This window comes from Sphaerodactylus townsendi, linkage group LG02 (genome assembly GCF_021028975.2).
Source record: "Sphaerodactylus townsendi isolate TG3544 linkage group LG02, MPM_Stown_v2.3, whole genome shotgun sequence".
Taxonomy (NCBI): domain Eukaryota; kingdom Metazoa; phylum Chordata; class Lepidosauria; order Squamata; family Sphaerodactylidae; genus Sphaerodactylus; species Sphaerodactylus townsendi.
The window spans coordinates 3,571,635-3,592,136 of record NC_059426.1 but is presented as its reverse complement, the minus strand read 5'-3'; the positions used below and the strand labels follow the sequence as shown (position 1 = coordinate 3,592,136).

At 76.2% G+C, this 20,502-nt stretch overlaps 1 protein-coding gene across 1 annotated transcript in view; it reads right to left on the bottom strand.

The window, feature by feature from the left end:
* ERBB4 (erb-b2 receptor tyrosine kinase 4) overlaps positions 1 to 20,502 on the bottom strand; it is a 751,441-nt gene that overhangs the window by 132,488 nt on the left and 598,451 nt on the right. The window contains exon 4 of the mRNA XM_048483573.1: positions 2,821 to 2,955. Within this exon, the coding sequence (XP_048339530.1) occupies positions 2,821 to 2,955 (135 nt within the window). The remainder of the gene's footprint in view (positions 1 to 2,820; positions 2,956 to 20,502) is intronic.

The window sequence follows — 20,502 nt, the reverse complement described above, 5'->3', positions numbered from 1 at the left end:
TCATGGCCTAACTCAGGAACTGTTGGAGCAAGCGCTCTGAAATTTTCAGGCAACGTTGCTCATCCGTGCGTGCGTGTTTCCCCATACTCAAAAAGCTCAGGTAACACACCCGAGCCAGGTAGAAACGATCGGAAGGGGTGGGGTCCAGTGTGCATGCGCCAAACCTTGGAGGTGCAGGAAACACCCAGGGCGCCGGCGCCAGACAAAGGTGCAAACAGAGGGGCGGAAGGAGGACGCGACCCACCAAGACACGGGGAGACACCCAGGCCGCCAGCACCGGACGAAGGCACAAACACAGGGGAGGAAAAAGGAAGCGAGCGGCAAGATGCTGCAGGGTGGAACAAGGACGTGAACCGCCAATATGCACAACGGCAACCGATGGGCCCCACTCCCTGCCCCCAGCACAGTGGGACGGCGGGAAAGAGCTCACAGCTCAAATAGCCACCGCAGGAGGAAGGCACGCGCGGCTGGCCGCAAGGAGGAACTGCGGTGCCCGCCGTCAGCAGAAGTGGAGGCCCAGCCGGTAGGCCCTAGTCCCGGCCTCGAGCTCGCTCGAGGCGGAGGCGGAGGCGGGGATGGGGGGAGGAAAGAACTGAATGCAACAAGTGGTGGACAAGGCCAGGGGGCCACCGCCAGAGGAACACACAAGCATAGGGGCAGCGGGAGGAGGTGAGACAGCCGCCGTTGGGAAACGCGCAGGGCCAGCTGATTGGGCCCAGTCCCAGCCCAGAGCTGACTGCAGCTGAGGGAGGGGGGCAGAAAAACCTAACAGGTCATGTGCCCCCACCCTGTCCCTCTCGATGCCCCTGCTCTCCTTGAGGTAAGGGAGACGGTGAAGACGGCCAGCCGCCCTGTGCCGGAGGAAAGCACCACCGGAGGCCCGGAGGGAGGAAGCTGCCCTGTGGCGCCCCTTCTGATCTGAGCCACAGCAACGCGTGGCTGGGTACACTAGTATTTTATAGATTATAAAACGTTCTTTATAAAACGGGGTGCTCTATAGCTTTTTTTTTAAGGCCTTACTCTCTTGTTCGCCCCTCCCCCCTTTGCCACTTATTATTCTAACAAATCTGAATCATTTTTCCATGCAGCAGCATAAACAAAAAAATGTGTTAGCTGCTTTTTATCAGTTCACTTGACATCTGCAGTCGAAAACAAGCACCATTTTTAAAAATCTTTATTGCAGCAGCTAATTATGATGTCACAAAGAAGATTGTGACTTACAGCGCGGATGAGCCGCAGGAGCAAACACCAGCTCAACAATAACCATCTTGCCTGCCTTTCAGGTCTCACAGATAATACAGAGGAATTAGTATAGAATGCGCGTAAAATATACCACAAATTATTACTTGGTACATTATGCGCTACATAAAGAGGCTTTATTGCAGAAGGAAACAATTAACATTTAAAGCACAGAGGAACGTGGAAGCATCAAGTTGCTGAAGGGAAGGAAGGTTAGACATTTGTGACTGTTTAATCACTGTGGTTGTACTAATCTGATACAACAGTTGTGTTTCCAATTAGTACTTTGGTCTGGGAACATCTTTATGCGTACTCTGACATAAAACTTAGTTTCCCTAGAAGGTCCAAAAGAGATCGCAAGCAATTACCCTGAGATTTACAGCTTAACCCACATTAAGGGTTGCCAGCCCCCCCCCCCCCCGCCCCCGGGGAGAGGATCTCAAGCTCTGCCCCCCCCCACTGCCAATCAGCTAGCCAGTGGGTGGCTTGATTGGCAGCGAAAGGAAGCCAAGGTCAGCATCACCAGCAATGCAGCAATATCCCTTCAGACACAAGTGGCATCATCATGTTGCCAGTGACGTGGGATGCTCTGGCATTTGGGCAAAAAGTCCACGGGAAAAGTGACTTGTATCATAGAGTTTTTGCCTAAATTCCACTGGGCTGCCGAATCGCCAGCAACACGGTGATCTGGTGATGTGCTGGAAGTGAAGTTGCCAGCAATGCCAGCCTAGGCCTCTCTTTGTGGCTGGAAAGCCCCTCCCCCCTCGCTGGTTGTTGGGGGAACCAGGCAACTCCAGACGCTTGCACAAAAGGAAGTCAGACTGAAGCTGGAGCTGAGCGGGTATTTGCAAGCAGGAAGGATGGACCTGTAGCCCATTCCCCCACCTGGGCAGGTCGAGCCTCTGTGGGACGCGGCTTCCTCCCAAAAGCACTCTCTTGCTTCTCTAACCCCCATGCTCAGAATGGGTTGACCCAGTAAGGGGTGGAGACTCAAAGCAGCAGAAGGCTGCAGAGCTAGTTTGGAGGAGACAAGGCTACCAGACTCGGACCTTGGTTGTATAAGCCCTTAACACCTTGTTAAGGGTTTCTTTTTGTGGTTGTAATGAGTGAGAGTTCTCCTGGAAACCTTCATCACGTTGAATCCTGTTTATCAAGCCCTTGGAGTCTTCAGGAGCCAACCCACTTGCAAGAAGAAATGGACTTGGCAGTATCAGTAGACTGTAACTACAAGGACTTGAAAATGCAACCTGAACAGGACCTTGAAATGTGATGTTAAATGTTGATGTTATATGTTAAGAAAGTAAACCATTTTGTTTTTTAAAAAATTTGTTGTTGCAAACTCATTCCACGTTCTGCCCCACAGAACCCACAAACTGAGGTTACACTTCCTCCCTTGGACAATTTGTTTGGAAGACAGATAAATAATGCCGATAAATAACTTTCTTTCTTTTCTTTTTTCAAAAGAACACTGGCAGAGATATTCGGAACAGTTCAATTGTATACTTGAACTTAATATGGCACAAAAGTCACACAGAGGCTGCCACAGGACTTTAGCAAGGAATAAACGACACTGATACTTACAATCTGTGCTGCTGTTTTTGGGGACCACAGAGAAGTTCGAAGCAGATGGGTTACGGACAATATCTTCCCAATGGATGGTGTCAGCATAGCAAAGGAATCGGTTCTGACCAACATATGCTCCTCCCCTTAAGATTTCTGTATCAGACAGGGCAGAGAGAACACAGGCATCAATGAGAGACTGCAAAGAATGTGATTATTTCGGAAATACTAGCAAAATTAAGCAATCGCAGAAGGGATAAGCAATACTGTGAAATGCATACGGAATCTGAAACAAGCTCCTAAGACCTCAATTAAATTAGCCCTAGATTACTTCCAAGGCCCCATTCTCCAGCCAACCAACACAATAATCTGTCCCTCTGCAGTTCAACTGTTTTTCTGAAATCCTGGTTTTGTTTCCTTAAATAACATACAACTGGCCCTATATAATTACACTCTAAAATATCTAATTCGAGCTTTCTTGTTCTTCCATATAAATTGGGTTATTGTTTGCTTCCAAGTTGTGAAATTTTTTTTGAATTAATAATTGGAATGTTTTGAAAAATATAAAGCAATTTGGGGAGTGCTATCTTCTTAATTATCGCCATTCTACCCGATAATGATATGGCCAAATTATCCAATTTTTTTCAAATCTGCTTTGATTTCCTTCCAGATCTTTTCATGATTATTTTTAAACAAATTTTTATCCGATTTCTCCAGATTTATTCCTAAATATTTAATTTTTTCCACAGTTTGTATTTTAGCTTGCTCTATTAGTTGTTGTTTGTTTTCTTCATTCACATACCACAGGGACATTTTATTTATTTATTTATTTATTTATTTATTTATTTATTTATTATTGGTTTTTTTATACCGCCCTACCTCCGAAGGGCAACATAAATCGCATATACAATAACCCTTAAATACATTAAAACAGTTTAAAATGAAGCGATCAGTAAAACAATGTCTGCAATAACCCTCATTAAAAACCTCCCCAAAGGGGGAAGAAAACGGGTCCCATAGATGGTGAGGGACCCAAAAAGATAAAGAAGAAGAGGAGGAGGAGGGAGCAGGGGGCACCTGTCAGCGACTGGACACTCCAAAAACCCGGCGGAACAACTCTGTCTTACAGGCCCTGTGGAACTCACCAAGATCCCGCAGGGCGCGGACAGCTGGAGGAAGAGTGTTCCACCAGGCAGGGGTCAGGGACTTCCGCTTGACTTCCAAAGGTTTTAATTGTCTTTAATACAGATGGCATGGCTTTCTCAGGATTGCCAATAAATAAAACTAGATCATTTGCTTGTAGTTTAAAATTCTCTTTCTTGATTTTTATTCCATCATGAGTTGTCCATTTCTATAGGTTATTAACCTTCTAGGCAGCTACTCAACCAGCAGATACCCCCACAATAACTGGAGCTGGTATCTGGTGGGCAGCTGGGTGACATCTGTCCCTGTCCTCAACCATAGGCCTGGGGGAACATCTCTATCTTTTAGGTCTTGCGGAAATTCAGTAAATCCCACAACGCCCCAGTCTCACTTGAGAAAAAATTCCAAGGTTCTGGCACTGCTCAGGGATACCCAGACAGATTTGGGCCCAGGTAAGTTGTTCCCCGCTGAAAACAGCGCTCTTGGGGGGCATATTGGGAGAGTTGTCCTCACAGATACTAAGGCCCAGGCCATTAAGGGCTTTACAGGTTAGCACCGAAACTTCAAGCCTGATTTGTACTTCACCCGGAGCCAATGTAGCTGGCAGAGTATGAGCTTGATAGGCGTCCTCCCCAGAGCCCCCAAAGGGCCCAGGTCACTGCATTCTCTCACAAGGCTAGCCTTGTATAGAGTGTGTAACAGTAGTCTAATCTGGAGATAACCATTGCATGGATCGCTGGGGCCAAGTCAGGGCAAGACAGATAGGGGATTGGCTGCAAGGGCTAGAAAAGGTGAAAAATGTCTTCATGGCTACATTTGTGGCCTGCGCCTCCAGAGATAAGAAGACATCCAGAGTAGGCTTGGAGCCCAATTCAACAGATTCGGCTTCCATTTCGGGGCTGAATTCAAGCCGAACCAAATCCATTTGAATGCCTGAATTCGAACCGCGATTTGGGCATTCAAATTGATTTGCGGGTGTTTAAAGGGAGCGCAGAGGGTCCCTTTAAATCCACCCCCCTAATCCACACCGAAGGGGATGGATTTAAAGAGACCCTTTGGGCTCTCTTTAAACAACGTGGGAAGTGTTCTTCTTTCGACAATGCCGATAATTTTATAGCTGAATTCAGCCGAATCCGAATTTTTCCGATATTGCTCAACCTTAATCCAGAGTCACTCCCAAATTCCTGACAGTTGATCCAGGTGTCAGTTGCACACTATCAAGAGTGGGAAGATTGCACTCCAACCTCACGTCTCCCTGCCCCAGCGGCAGGACCTTCACCCTTGATGGATTTAATTTCAGATGACTCTGCCTAGCCCATTTCACTACAGCCTCCGAACTACTGGCCAATCATGCTGGGCCAGCCATCAACAGATGCATCTGGTTTTATCTGGACACTTATGGAAACCCAGCTTGAAACTCTAGACCAGCTGGATGAAGGGGTGCGTGTAGATGTTAAATAACATCATGGAGGGGGCTGCCCATTTATCATTTCCCTGGAGCAGGGGTCTTCAAACTATGGCCCTCCAGATGTTCATGGACTACAATTCCCATCAGCCCCTGCCAGCATGGCCAAGTGGTAGGACTCATGGGAATTGTAGTCTATGAACATCTGGAGGACCATAGTTTGAAGACCCCTGCCCTGGAGCCAAAGAGCTATTAGAGGTAGACTCACAGAATCACAGATTTGGAAAGGACCCTTAGGTCATCTAGTCCAATCCCATGTCCAATGAAGGATCAGCCGCAAGCTTCCCTGACAACAAGAAGAGGAGTTGGTATTTATACCCAACTTTTCTCTTCCTTTAAGGAGTCTCAAAGCAGCTTACAATTCCCTTCCCTTCCCCCGTGAGGTTGGTGGGGAGAGAGTTCAGAGAGAACTGTGACTGGCCGAAGGTCACCCGGCAGGCTTCATAGGGAGGAACAGGGAAACAAACCCAGTCCACCAGATTAGAGTCCACTGCTGATGTGGAGGAGTGGGGAATCGAACCCAGTTCTACAGATGACAGTCTGTTGCTTTTAACCATTACACCAGGCTGGCTCACTGGACATGTTCTTCAAACAGCAACTGGGTTAAGCATTCATCTAACTGCTGCTTGAAGATTGAAAGTGAGGGGGAATTCACTTCCCTAGACAACTGATTTCACTGCTGAACTGTGGATTGCTTCCCTAGTATCCAGCCAATGCTTTTGTGCCTGTAATTTCAGCCTGTGTGGGCTGAAGGGAACAGACGTGCAGAACAGGATTTCCTCACTCTCTCCAGATTTGCACCCCAAATGTGGGCCATACCTCTAAAATAGGCTGACCAGACGTCCCGCTTTTGGCGGGACCGTCACGCCTGTAAACAATTTGTCCCGCGTCCCGCAGGTTCTGCAAATTGTCCCGATTTTTGGGAGGCTGCCGCACTGCCTTCTGGGGCGCGAGCAAAATGGTCACAAAGACAACCTGCACTTCAACACAGTAGAGTGCAAAATGACTCTCAAGTCCTGGCTGAAAGCCTGTTCTCCTACCTGACTCTATTCGGCGCCTATTAGAAACGCCTGTGCAAGATGGCTATAAATGTCAGGGGTTTTGTCCAGATTTTGGAACAGCGCCCAGCAAATTGTACTAACATGTCTGATCTACATTTAATGCACAGCATCATTATCAGTGACTTCATCTAAAAGAACACAGAAATTCAGTTATTAAGGAACACTTGGAAGGATTGCTATGGAGACAATGATGTGCAAAGCGGTGACCTGGATAATGAAAAAGTTTTATGTACGCTTCAGTCTGTTCGTGTACTTCAGGGAACCATCCAGGAGCGCGTGGCCTTCTGGGGCTTGTTGCTCGCCGCTCCGTGACAGGGCGGGAAACGGCAAGCCCCAGAAGCCCGTGCGCTTTTGCGGCTGCGCGTGCGGCCGCTTCCCCCGTCCCGGATCACAAAGGTGACCATCTGGTCACCTTACTCTAAAATTTTCACCTCTAAATACCCACCACCACACAGACACAAGTATTACAAAGGAGCCGTGTTGTATGGGAGGGTCTACTGTTCAGCAGGGCTATGCAGAATTCCTTCTGAATGAGAATACAAGCTGGGCACGTTGACAGACGATACCTCAAATCAGCATCAGAGCTCATGTATTAAAACTATCGCACGCTCGTGGAGAGGCCCGCAAACATAAACCTTTGCTGCTCCCCCCTCCCCCCCCCAAAAAAACAATCCTCTTAGGAAGGAAAAACCTCTAATGAAACTGTGGTGTATCACAGCAATCCCGTGTTTTCTGCCTCCGACTATATTAATATGATACAGGTATTGATATTCACTTCCAGGAAACCTCTGGCTTAAGGCGCTCGGCATTTCCACAGAAAGGGGGTTTAACTTGCACAATAACCATTATCCAGATAAGCACAGACAACGAGAGATTTCGATTGGCCTTTGATCACCCTGCGTGCCCCTGGATATGCTTGTGATGCACAGAGCAACATCTGGGAGGAATTCTGCCCGGAAGGGAAGACGGGCTTTACAAAACGATTAGTAATTACTCTCATCTTTTTTTGGTTTCACAAAGAGATGGCGAGCTCAAAGCACAACCTCAGAGTTACACATTAATAAGACAGATGTCTCAAATCCACTCCAGCTAAAGCCAAGCAAATTTATTTAGAATATCATCTTCAAGATCTGAACGTACACAATAGGCATGAGCTGCTAAAAATTATTTCCCCTACATATCGTAAAAAAGTTATTTTCCCTACATGTTTGGCGGGCAGGAATATATGCTTCAAAGGCTATCTTTGACCTATAGCCGTGGTGGCGAACCTTTGGCACTCCAGATCCCCCACCCCCCCCCCCCCCCACCCCCCCCCCCCCCCACCCCCCCCCCCCCCCACCCCCCCCCCCCCCCACCCCCCCCCCCCCCCACCCCCCCCCCCCCCCACCCCCCCCCCCCCCCACCCCCCCCCCCCCCCACCCCCCCCCCCCCCCACCCCCCCCCCCCCCCACCCCCCCCCCCCCCCACCCCCCCCCCCCCCCACCCCCCCCCCCCCCCACCCCCCCCCCCCCCCACCCCCCCCCCCCCCCACCCCCCCCCCCCCCCACCCCCCCCCCCCCCCACCCCCCCCCCCCCCCACCCCCCCCCCCCCCCACCCCCCCCCCCCCCCACCCCCCCCCCCCCCCACCCCCCCCCCCCCCCACCCCCCCCCCCCCCCACCCCCCCCCCCCCCCACCCCCCCCCCCCCCCACCCCCCCCCCCCCCCACCCCCCCCCCCCCCCACCCCCCCCCCCCCCCACCCCCCCCCCCCCCCACCCCCCCCCCCCCCCACCCCCCCCCCCCCCCACCCCCCCCCCCCCCCACCCCCCCCCCCCCCCACCCCCCCCCCCCCCCACCCCCCCCCCCCCCCACCCCCCCCCCCCCCCACCCCCCCCCCCCCCCACCCCCCCCCCCCCCCACCCCCCCCCCCCCCCACCCCCCCCCCCCCCCACCCCCCCCCCCCCCCACCCCCCCCCCCCCCCACCCCCCCCCCCCCCCACCCCCCCCCCCCCCCACCCCCCCCCCCCCCCACCCCCCCCCCCCCCCACCCCCCCCCCCCCCCACCCCCCCCCCCCCCCACCCCCCCCCCCCCCCACCCCCCCCCCCCCCCACCCCCCCCCCCCCCCACCCCCCCCCCCCCCCACCCCCCCCCCCCCCCACCCCCCCCCCCCCCCACCCCCCCCCCCCCCCACCCCCCCCCCCCCCCACCCCCCCCCCCCCCCACCCCCCCCCCCCCCCACCCCCCCCCCCCCCCACCCCCCCCCCCCCCCACCCCCCCCCCCCCCCACCCCCCCCCCCCCCCACCCCCCCCCCCCCCCACCCCCCCCCCCCCCCACCCCCCCCCCCCCCCACCCCCCCCCCCCCCCACCCCCCCCCCCCCCCACCCCCCCCCCCCCCCACCCCCCCCCCCCCCCACCCCCCCCCCCCCCCACCCCCCCCCCCCCCCACCCCCCCCCCCCCCCACCCCCCCCCCCCCCCACCCCCCCCCCCCCCCACCCCCCCCCCCCCCCACCCCCCCCCCCCCCCACCCCCCCCCCCCCCCACCCCCCCCCCCCCCCACCCCCCCCCCCCCCCACCCCCCCCCCCCCCCACCCCCCCCCCCCCCCACCCCCCCCCCCCCCCACCCCCCCCCCCCCCCACCCCCCCCCCCCCCCACCCCCCCCCCCCCCCACCCCCCCCCCCCCCCACCCCCCCCCCCCCCCACCCCCCCCCCCCCCCACCCCCCCCCCCCCCCACCCCCCCCCCCCCCCACCCCCCCCCCCCCCCACCCCCCCCCCCCCCCACCCCCCCCCCCCCCCACCCCCCCCCCCCCCCACCCCCCCCCCCCCCCACCCCCCCCCCCCCCCACCCCCCCCCCCCCCCACCCCCCCCCCCCCCCACCCCCCCCCCCCCCCACCCCCCCCCCCCCCCACCCCCCCCCCCCCCCACCCCCCCCCCCCCCCACCCCCCCCCCCCCCCACCCCCCCCCCCCCCCACCCCCCCCCCCCCCCACCCCCCCCCCCCCCCACCCCCCCCCCCCCCCACCCCCCCCCCCCCCCACCCCCCCCCCCCCCCACCCCCCCCCCCCCCCACCCCCCCCCCCCCCCACCCCCCCCCCCCCCCACCCCCCCCCCCCCCCACCCCCCCCCCCCCCCACCCCCCCCCCCCCCCACCCCCCCCCCCCCCCACCCCCCCCCCCCCCCACCCCCCCCCCCCCCCACCCCCCCCCCCCCCCACCCCCCCCCCCCCCCACCCCCCCCCCCCCCCACCCCCCCCCCCCCCCACCCCCCCCCCCCCCCACCCCCCCCCCCCCCCACCCCCCCCCCCCCCCACCCCCCCCCCCCCCCACCCCCCCCCCCCCCCACCCCCCCCCCCCCCCACCCCCCCCCCCCCCCACCCCCCCCCCCCCCCACCCCCCCCCCCCCCCACCCCCCCCCCCCCCCACCCCCCCCCCCCCCCACCCCCCCCCCCCCCCACCCCCCCCCCCCCCCACCCCCCCCCCCCCCCACCCCCCCCCCCCCCCACCCCCCCCCCCCCCCACCCCCCCCCCCCCCCACCCCCCCCCCCCCCCACCCCCCCCCCCCCCCACCCCCCCCCCCCCCCACCCCCCCCCCCCCCCACCCCCCCCCCCCCCCACCCCCCCCCCCCCCCACCCCCCCCCCCCCCCACCCCCCCCCCCCCCCACCCCCCCCCCCCCCCACCCCCCCCCCCCCCCACCCCCCCCCCCCCCCACCCCCCCCCCCCCCCACCCCCCCCCCCCCCCACCCCCCCCCCCCCCCACCCCCCCCCCCCCCCACCCCCCCCCCCCCCCACCCCCCCCCCCCCCCACCCCCCCCCCCCCCCACCCCCCCCCCCCCCCACCCCCCCCCCCCCCCACCCCCCCCCCCCCCCACCCCCCCCCCCCCCCACCCCCCCCCCCCCCCACCCCCCCCCCCCCCCACCCCCCCCCCCCCCCACCCCCCCCCCCCCCCACCCCCCCCCCCCCCCACCCCCCCCCCCCCCCACCCCCCCCCCCCCCCACCCCCCCCCCCCCCCACCCCCCCCCCCCCCCACCCCCCCCCCCCCCCACCCCCCCCCCCCCCCACCCCCCCCCCCCCCCACCCCCCCCCCCCCCCACCCCCCCCCCCCCCCACCCCCCCCCCCCCCCACCCCCCCCCCCCCCCACCCCCCCCCCCCCCCACCCCCCCCCCCCCCCACCCCCCCCCCCCCCCACCCCCCCCCCCCCCCACCCCCCCCCCCCCCCACCCCCCCCCCCCCCCACCCCCCCCCCCCCCCACCCCCCCCCCCCCCCACCCCCCCCCCCCCCCACCCCCCCCCCCCCCCACCCCCCCCCCCCCCCACCCCCCCCCCCCCCCACCCCCCCCCCCCCCCACCCCCCCCCCCCCCCACCCCCCCCCCCCCCCACCCCCCCCCCCCCCCACCCCCCCCCCCCCCCACCCCCCCCCCCCCCCACCCCCCCCCCCCCCCACCCCCCCCCCCCCCCACCCCCCCCCCCCCCCACCCCCCCCCCCCCCCACCCCCCCCCCCCCCCACCCCCCCCCCCCCCCACCCCCCCCCCCCCCCACCCCCCCCCCCCCCCACCCCCCCCCCCCCCCACCCCCCCCCCCCCCCACCCCCCCCCCCCCCCACCCCCCCCCCCCCCCACCCCCCCCCCCCCCCACCCCCCCCCCCCCCCACCCCCCCCCCCCCCCACCCCCCCCCCCCCCCACCCCCCCCCCCCCCCACCCCCCCCCCCCCCCACCCCCCCCCCCCCCCACCCCCCCCCCCCCCCACCCCCCCCCCCCCCCACCCCCCCCCCCCCCCACCCCCCCCCCCCCCCACCCCCCCCCCCCCCCACCCCCCCCCCCCCCCACCCCCCCCCCCCCCCACCCCCCCCCCCCCCCACCCCCCCCCCCCCCCACCCCCCCCCCCCCCCACCCCCCCCCCCCCCCACCCCCCCCCCCCCCCACCCCCCCCCCCCCCCACCCCCCCCCCCCCCCACCCCCCCCCCCCCCCACCCCCCCCCCCCCCCACCCCCCCCCCCCCCCACCCCCCCCCCCCCCCACCCCCCCCCCCCCCCACCCCCCCCCCCCCCCACCCCCCCCCCCCCCCACCCCCCCCCCCCCCCACCCCCCCCCCCCCCCACCCCCCCCCCCCCCCACCCCCCCCCCCCCCCACCCCCCCCCCCCCCCACCCCCCCCCCCCCCCACCCCCCCCCCCCCCCACCCCCCCCCCCCCCCACCCCCCCCCCCCCCCACCCCCCCCCCCCCCCACCCCCCCCCCCCCCCACCCCCCCCCCCCCCCACCCCCCCCCCCCCCCACCCCCCCCCCCCCCCACCCCCCCCCCCCCCCACCCCCCCCCCCCCCCACCCCCCCCCCCCCCCACCCCCCCCCCCCCCCACCCCCCCCCCCCCCCACCCCCCCCCCCCCCCACCCCCCCCCCCCCCCACCCCCCCCCCCCCCCACCCCCCCCCCCCCCCACCCCCCCCCCCCCCCACCCCCCCCCCCCCCCACCCCCCCCCCCCCCCACCCCCCCCCCCCCCCACCCCCCCCCCCCCCCACCCCCCCCCCCCCCCACCCCCCCCCCCCCCCACCCCCCCCCCCCCCCACCCCCCCCCCCCCCCACCCCCCCCCCCCCCCACCCCCCCCCCCCCCCACCCCCCCCCCCCCCCACCCCCCCCCCCCCCCACCCCCCCCCCCCCCCACCCCCCCCCCCCCCCACCCCCCCCCCCCCCCACCCCCCCCCCCCCCCACCCCCCCCCCCCCCCACCCCCCCCCCCCCCCACCCCCCCCCCCCCCCACCCCCCCCCCCCCCCACCCCCCCCCCCCCCCACCCCCCCCCCCCCCCACCCCCCCCCCCCCCCACCCCCCCCCCCCCCCACCCCCCCCCCCCCCCACCCCCCCCCCCCCCCACCCCCCCCCCCCCCCACCCCCCCCCCCCCCCACCCCCCCCCCCCCCCACCCCCCCCCCCCCCCACCCCCCCCCCCCCCCACCCCCCCCCCCCCCCACCCCCCCCCCCCCCCACCCCCCCCCCCCCCCACCCCCCCCCCCCCCCACCCCCCCCCCCCCCCACCCCCCCCCCCCCCCACCCCCCCCCCCCCCCACCCCCCCCCCCCCCCACCCCCCCCCCCCCCCACCCCCCCCCCCCCCCACCCCCCCCCCCCCCCACCCCCCCCCCCCCCCACCCCCCCCCCCCCCCACCCCCCCCCCCCCCCACCCCCCCCCCCCCCCACCCCCCCCCCCCCCCACCCCCCCCCCCCCCCACCCCCCCCCCCCCCCACCCCCCCCCCCCCCCACCCCCCCCCCCCCCCACCCCCCCCCCCCCCCACCCCCCCCCCCCCCCACCCCCCCCCCCCCCCACCCCCCCCCCCCCCCACCCCCCCCCCCCCCCACCCCCCCCCCCCCCCACCCCCCCCCCCCCCCACCCCCCCCCCCCCCCACCCCCCCCCCCCCCCACCCCCCCCCCCCCCCACCCCCCCCCCCCCCCACCCCCCCCCCCCCCCACCCCCCCCCCCCCCCACCCCCCCCCCCCCCCACCCCCCCCCCCCCCCACCCCCCCCCCCCCCCACCCCCCCCCCCCCCCACCCCCCCCCCCCCCCACCCCCCCCCCCCCCCACCCCCCCCCCCCCCCACCCCCCCCCCCCCCCACCCCCCCCCCCCCCCACCCCCCCCCCCCCCCACCCCCCCCCCCCCCCACCCCCCCCCCCCCCCACCCCCCCCCCCCCCCACCCCCCCCCCCCCCCACCCCCCCCCCCCCCCACCCCCCCCCCCCCCCACCCCCCCCCCCCCCCACCCCCCCCCCCCCCCACCCCCCCCCCCCCCCACCCCCCCCCCCCCCCACCCCCCCCCCCCCCCACCCCCCCCCCCCCCCACCCCCCCCCCCCCCCACCCCCCCCCCCCCCCACCCCCCCCCCCCCCCACCCCCCCCCCCCCCCACCCCCCCCCCCCCCCACCCCCCCCCCCCCCCACCCCCCCCCCCCCCCACCCCCCCCCCCCCCCACCCCCCCCCCCCCCCACCCCCCCCCCCCCCCACCCCCCCCCCCCCCCACCCCCCCCCCCCCCCACCCCCCCCCCCCCCCACCCCCCCCCCCCCCCACCCCCCCCCCCCCCCACCCCCCCCCCCCCCCACCCCCCCCCCCCCCCACCCCCCCCCCCCCCCACCCCCCCCCCCCCCCACCCCCCCCCCCCCCCACCCCCCCCCCCCCCCACCCCCCCCCCCCCCCACCCCCCCCCCCCCCCACCCCCCCCCCCCCCCACCCCCCCCCCCCCCCACCCCCCCCCCCCCCCACCCCCCCCCCCCCCCACCCCCCCCCCCCCCCACCCCCCCCCCCCCCCACCCCCCCCCCCCCCCACCCCCCCCCCCCCCCACCCCCCCCCCCCCCCACCCCCCCCCCCCCCCACCCCCCCCCCCCCCCACCCCCCCCCCCCCCCACCCCCCCCCCCCCCCACCCCCCCCCCCCCCCACCCCCCCCCCCCCCCACCCCCCCCCCCCCCCACCCCCCCCCCCCCCCACCCCCCCCCCCCCCCACCCCCCCCCCCCCCCACCCCCCCCCCCCCCCACCCCCCCCCCCCCCCACCCCCCCCCCCCCCCACCCCCCCCCCCCCCCACCCCCCCCCCCCCCCACCCCCCCCCCCCCCCACCCCCCCCCCCCCCCACCCCCCCCCCCCCCCACCCCCCCCCCCCCCCACCCCCCCCCCCCCCCACCCCCCCCCCCCCCCACCCCCCCCCCCCCCCACCCCCCCCCCCCCCCACCCCCCCCCCCCCCCACCCCCCCCCCCCCCCACCCCCCCCCCCCCCCACCCCCCCCCCCCCCCACCCCCCCCCCCCCCCACCCCCCCCCCCCCCCACCCCCCCCCCCCCCCACCCCCCCCCCCCCCCACCCCCCCCCCCCCCCACCCCCCCCCCCCCCCACCCCCCCCCCCCCCCACCCCCCCCCCCCCCCACCCCCCCCCCCCCCCACCCCCCCCCCCCCCCACCCCCCCCCCCCCCCACCCCCCCCCCCCCCCACCCCCCCCCCCCCCCACCCCCCCCCCCCCCCACCCCCCCCCCCCCCCACCCCCCCCCCCCCCCACCCCCCCCCCCCCCCACCCCCCCCCCCCCCCACCCCCCCCCCCCCCCACCCCCCCCCCCCCCCACCCCCCCCCCCCCCCACCCCCCCCCCCCCCCACCCCCCCCCCCCCCCACCCCCCCCCCCCCCCACCCCCCCCCCCCCCCACCCCCCCCCCCCCCCACCCCCCCCCCCCCCCACCCCCCCCCCCCCCCACCCCCCCCCCCCCCCACCCCCCCCCCCCCCCACCCCCCCCCCCCCCCACCCCCCCCCCCCCCCACCCCCCCCCCCCCCCACCCCCCCCCCCCCCCACCCCCCCCCCCCCCCACCCCCCCCCCCCCCCACCCCCCCCCCCCCCCACCCCCCCCCCCCCCCACCCCCCCCCCCCCCCACCCCCCCCCCCCCCCACCCCCCCCCCCCCCCACCCCCCCCCCCCCCCACCCCCCCCCCCCCCCACCCCCCCCCCCCCCCACCCCCCCCCCCCCCCACCCCCCCCCCCCCCCACCCCCCCCCCCCCCCACCCCCCCCCCCCCCCACCCCCCCCCCCCCCCACCCCCCCCCCCCCCCACCCCCCCCCCCCCCCACCCCCCCCCCCCCCCACCCCCCCCCCCCCCCACCCCCCCCCCCCCCCACCCCCCCCCCCCCCCACCCCCCCCCCCCCCCACCCCCCCCCCCCCCCACCCCCCCCCCCCCCCACCCCCCCCCCCCCCCACCCCCCCCCCCCCCCACCCCCCCCCCCCCCCACCCCCCCCCCCCCCCACCCCCCCCCCCCCCCACCCCCCCCCCCCCCCACCCCCCCCCCCCCCCACCCCCCCCCCCCCCCACCCCCCCCCCCCCCCACCCCCCCCCCCCCCCACCCCCCCCCCCCCCCACCCCCCCCCCCCCCCACCCCCCCCCCCCCCCACCCCCCCCCCCCCCCACCCCCCCCCCCCCCCACCCCCCCCCCCCCCCACCCCCCCCCCCCCCCACCCCCCCCCCCCCCCACCCCCCCCCCCCCCCACCCCCCCCCCCCCCCACCCCCCCCCCCCCCCACCCCCCCCCCCCCCCACCCCCCCCCCCCCCCACCCCCCCCCCCCCCCACCCCCCCCCCCCCCCACCCCCCCCCCCCCCCACCCCCCCCCCCCCCCACCCCCCCCCCCCCCCACCCCCCCCCCCCCCCACCCCCCCCCCCCCCCACCCCCCCCCCCCCCCACCCCCCCCCCCCCCCACCCCCCCCCCCCCCCACCCCCCCCCCCCCCCACCCCCCCCCCCCCCCACCCCCCCCCCCCCCCACCCCCCCCCCCCCCCACCCCCCCCCCCCCCCACCCCCCCCCCCCCCCACCCCCCCCCCCCCCCACCCCCCCCCCCCCCCACCCCCCCCCCCCCCCACCCCCCCCCCCCCCCACCCCCCCCCCCCCCCACCCCCCCCCCCCCCCACCCCCCCCCCCCCCCACCCCCCCCCCCCCCCACCCCCCCCCCCCCCCACCCCCCCCCCCCCCCACCCCCCCCCCCCCCCACCCCCCCCCCCCCCCACCCCCCCCCCCCCCCACCCCCCCCCCCCCCCACCCCCCCCCCCCCCCACCCCCCCCCCCCCCCACCCCCCCCCCCCCCCACCCCCCCCCCCCCCCACCCCCCCCCCCCCCCACCCCCCCCCCCCCCCACCCCCCCCCCCCCCCACCCCCCCCCCCCCCCACCCCCCCCCCCCCCCACCCCCCCCCCCCCCCACCCCCCCCCCCCCCCACCCCCCCCCCCCCCCACCCCCCCCCCCCCCCACCCCCCCCCCCCCCCACCCCCCCCCCCCCCCACCCCCCCCCCCCCCCACCCCCCCCCCCCCCCACCCCCCCCCCCCCCCACCCCCCCCCCCCCCCACCCCCCCCCCCCCCCACCCCCCCCCCCCCCCACCCCCCCCCCCCCCCACCCCCCCCCCCCCCCACCCCCCCCCCCCCCCACCCCCCCCCCCCCCCACCCCCCCCCCCCCCCACCCCCCCCCCCCCCCACCCCCCCCCCCCCCCACCCCCCCCCCCCCCCACCCCCCCCCCCCCCCACCCCCCCCCCCCCCCACCCCCCCCCCCCCCCACCCCCCCCCCCCCCCACCCCCCCCCCCCCCCACCCCCCCCCCCCCCCACCCCCCCCCCCCCCCACCCCCCCCCCCCCCCACCCCCCCCCCCCCCCACCCCCCCCCCCCCCCACCCCCCCCCCCCCCCACCCCCCCCCCCCCCCACCCCCCCCCCCCCCCACCCCCCCCCCCCCCCACCCCCCCCCCCCCCCACCCCCCCCCCCCCCCACCCCCCCCCCCCCCCACCCCCCCCCCCCCCCACCCCCCCCCCCCCCCACCCCCCCCCCCCCCCACCCCCCCCCCCCCCCACCCCCCCCCCCCCCCACCCCCCCCCCCCCCCACCCCCCCCCCCCCCCACCCCCCCCCCCCCCCACCCCCCCCCCCCCCCACCCCCCCCCCCCCCCACCCCCCCCCCCCCCCACCCCCCCCCCCCCCCACCCCCCCCCCCCCCCACCCCCCCCCCCCCCCACCCCCCCCCCCCCCCACCCCCCCCCCCCCCCACCCCCCCCCCCCCCCACCCCCCCCCCCCCCCACCCCCCCCCCCCCCCACCCCCCCCCCCCCCCACCCCCCCCCCCCCCCACCCCCCCCCCCCCCCACCCCCCCCCCCCCCCACCCCCCCCCCCCCCCACCCCCCCCCCCCCCCACCCCCCCCCCCCCCCACCCCCCCCCCCCCCCACCCCCCCCCCCCCCCACCCCCCCCCCCCCCCACCCCCCCCCCCCCCCACCCCCCCCCCCCCCCACCCCCCCCCCCCCCCACCCCCCCCCCCCCCCACCCCCCCCCCCCCCCACCCCCCCCCCCCCCCACCCCCCCCCCCCCCCACCCCCCCCCCCCCCCACCCCCCCCCCCCCCCACCCCCCCCCCCCCCCACCCCCCCCCCCCCCCACCCCCCCCCCCCCCCACCCCCCCCCCCCCCCACCCCCCCCCCCCCCCACCCCCCCCCCCCCCCACCCCCCCCCCCCCCCACCCCCCCCCCCCCCCACCCCCCCCCCCCCCCACCCCCCCCCCCCCCCACCCCCCCCCCCCCCCACCCCCCCCCCCCCCCACCCCCCCCCCCCCCCACCCCCCCCCCCCCCCACCCCCCCCCCCCCCCACCCCCCCCCCCCCCCACCCCCCCCCCCCCCCACCCCCCCCCCCCCCCACCCCCCCCCCCCCCCACCCCCCCCCCCCCCCACCCCCCCCCCCCCCCACCCCCCCCCCCCCCCACCCCCCCCCCCCCCCACCCCCCCCCCCCCCCACCCCCCCCCCCCCCCACCCCCCCCCCCCCCCACCCCCCCCCCCCCCCACCCCCCCCCCCCCCCACCCCCCCCCCCCCCCACCCCCCCCCCCCCCCACCCCCCCCCCCCCCCACCCCCCCCCCCCCCCACCCCCCCCCCCCCCCACCCCCCCCCCCCCCCACCCCCCCCCCCCCCCACCCCCCCCCCCCCCCACCCCCCCCCCCCCCCACCCCCCCCCCCCCCCACCCCCCCCCCCCCCCACCCCCCCCCCCCCCCACCCCCCCCCCCCCCCACCCCCCCCCCCCCCCACCCCCCCCCCCCCCCACCCCCCCCCCCCCCCACCCCCCCCCCCCCCCACCCCCCCCCCCCCCCACCCCCCCCCCCCCCCACCCCCCCCCCCCCCCACCCCCCCCCCCCCCCACCCCCCCCCCCCCCCACCCCCCCCCCCCCCCACCCCCCCCCCCCCCCACCCCCCCCCCCCCCCACCCCCCCCCCCCCCCACCCCCCCCCCCCCCCACCCCCCCCCCCCCCCACCCCCCCCCCCCCCCACCCCCCCCCCCCCCCACCCCCCCCCCCCCCCACCCCCCCCCCCCCCCACCCCCCCCCCCCCCCACCCCCCCCCCCCCCCACCCCCCCCCCCCCCCACCCCCCCCCCCCCCCACCCCCCCCCCCCCCCACCCCCCCCCCCCCCCACCCCCCCCCCCCCCCACCCCCCCCCCCCCCCACCCCCCCCCCCCCCCACCCCCCCCCCCCCCCACCCCCCCCCCCCCCCACCCCCCCCCCCCCCCACCCCCCCCCCCCCCCACCCCCCCCCCCCCCCACCCCCCCCCCCCCCCACCCCCCCCCCCCCCCACCCCCCCCCCCCCCCACCCCCCCCCCCCCCCACCCCCCCCCCCCCCCACCCCCCCCCCCCCCCACCCCCCCCCCCCCCCACCCCCCCCCCCCCCCACCCCCCCCCCCCCCCACCCCCCCCCCCCCCCACCCCCCCCCCCCCCCACCCCCCCCCCCCCCCACCCCCCCCCCCCCCCACCCCCCCCCCCCCCCACCCCCCCCCCCCCCCACCCCCCCCCCCCCCCACCCCCCCCCCCCCCCACCCCCCCCCCCCCCCACCCCCCCCCCCCCCCACCCCCCCCCCCCCCCACCCCCCCCCCCCCCCACCCCCCCCCCCCCCCACCCCCCCCCCCCCCCACCCCCCCCCCCCCCCACCCCCCCCCCCCCCCACCCCCCCCCCCCCCCACCCCCCCCCCCCCCCACCCCCCCCCCCCCCCACCCCCCCCCCCCCCCACCCCCCCCCCCCCCCACCCCCCCCCCCCCCCACCCCCCCCCCCCCCCACCCCCCCCCCCCCCCACCCCCCCCCCCCCCCACCCCCCCCCCCCCCCACCCCCCCCCCCCCCCACCCCCCCCCCCCCCCACCCCCCCCCCCCCCCACCCCCCCCCCCCCCCACCCCCCCCCCCCCCCACCCCCCCCCCCCCCCACCCCCCCCCCCCCCCACCCCCCCCCCCCCCCACCCCCCCCCCCCCCCACCCCCCCCCCCCCCCACCCCCCCCCCCCCCCACCCCCCCCCCCCCCCACCCCCCCCCCCCCCCACCCCCCCCCCCCCCCACCCCCCCCCCCCCCCACCCCCCCCCCCCCCCACCCCCCCCCCCCCCCACCCCCCCCCCCCCCCACCCCCCCCCCCCCCCACCCCCCCCCCCCCCCACCCCCCCCCCCCCCCACCCCCCCCCCCCCCCACCCCCCCCCCCCCCCACCCCCCCCCCCCCCCACCCCCCCCCCCCCCCACCCCCCCCCCCCCCCACCCCCCCCCCCCCCCACCCCCCCCCCCCCCCACCCCCCCCCCCCCCCACCCCCCCCCCCCCCCACCCCCCCCCCCCCCCACCCCCCCCCCCCCCCACCCCCCCCCCCCCCCACCCCCCCCCCCCCCCACCCCCCCCCCCCCCCACCCCCCCCCCCCCCCACCCCCCCCCCCCCCCACCCCCCCCCCCCCCCACCCCCCCCCCCCCCCACCCCCCCCCCCCCCCACCCCCCCCCCCCCCCACCCCCCCCCCCCCCCACCCCCCCCCCCCCCCACCCCCCCCCCCCCCCACCCCCCCCCCCCCCCACCCCCCCCCCCCCCCACCCCCCCCCCCCCCCACCCCCCCCCCCCCCCACCCCCCCCCCCCCCCACCCCCCCCCCCCCCCACCCCCCCCCCCCCCCACCCCCCCCCCCCCCCACCCCCCCCCCCCCCCACCCCCCCCCCCCCCCACCCCCCCCCCCCCCCACCCCCCCCCCCCCCCACCCCCCCCCCCCCCCACCCCCCCCCCCCCCCACCCCCCCCCCCCCCCACCCCCCCCCCCCCCCACCCCCCCCCCCCCCCACCCCCCCCCCCCCCCACCCCCCCCCCCCCCCACCCCCCCCCCCCCCCACCCCCCCCCCCCCCCACCCCCCCCCCCCCCCACCCCCCCCCCCCCCCACCCCCCCCCCCCCCCACCCCCCCCCCCCCCCACCCCCCCCCCCCCCCACCCCCCCCCCCCCCCACCCCCCCCCCCCCCCACCCCCCCCCCCCCCCACCCCCCCCCCCCCCCACCCCCCCCCCCCCCCACCCCCCCCCCCCCCCACCCCCCCCCCCCCCCACCCCCCCCCCCCCCCACCCCCCCCCCCCCCCACCCCCCCCCCCCCCCACCCCCCCCCCCCCCCACCCCCCCCCCCCCCCACCCCCCCCCCCCCCCACCCCCCCCCCCCCCCACCCCCCCCCCCCCCCACCCCCCCCCCCCCCCACCCCCCCCCCCCCCCACCCCCCCCCCCCCCCACCCCCCCC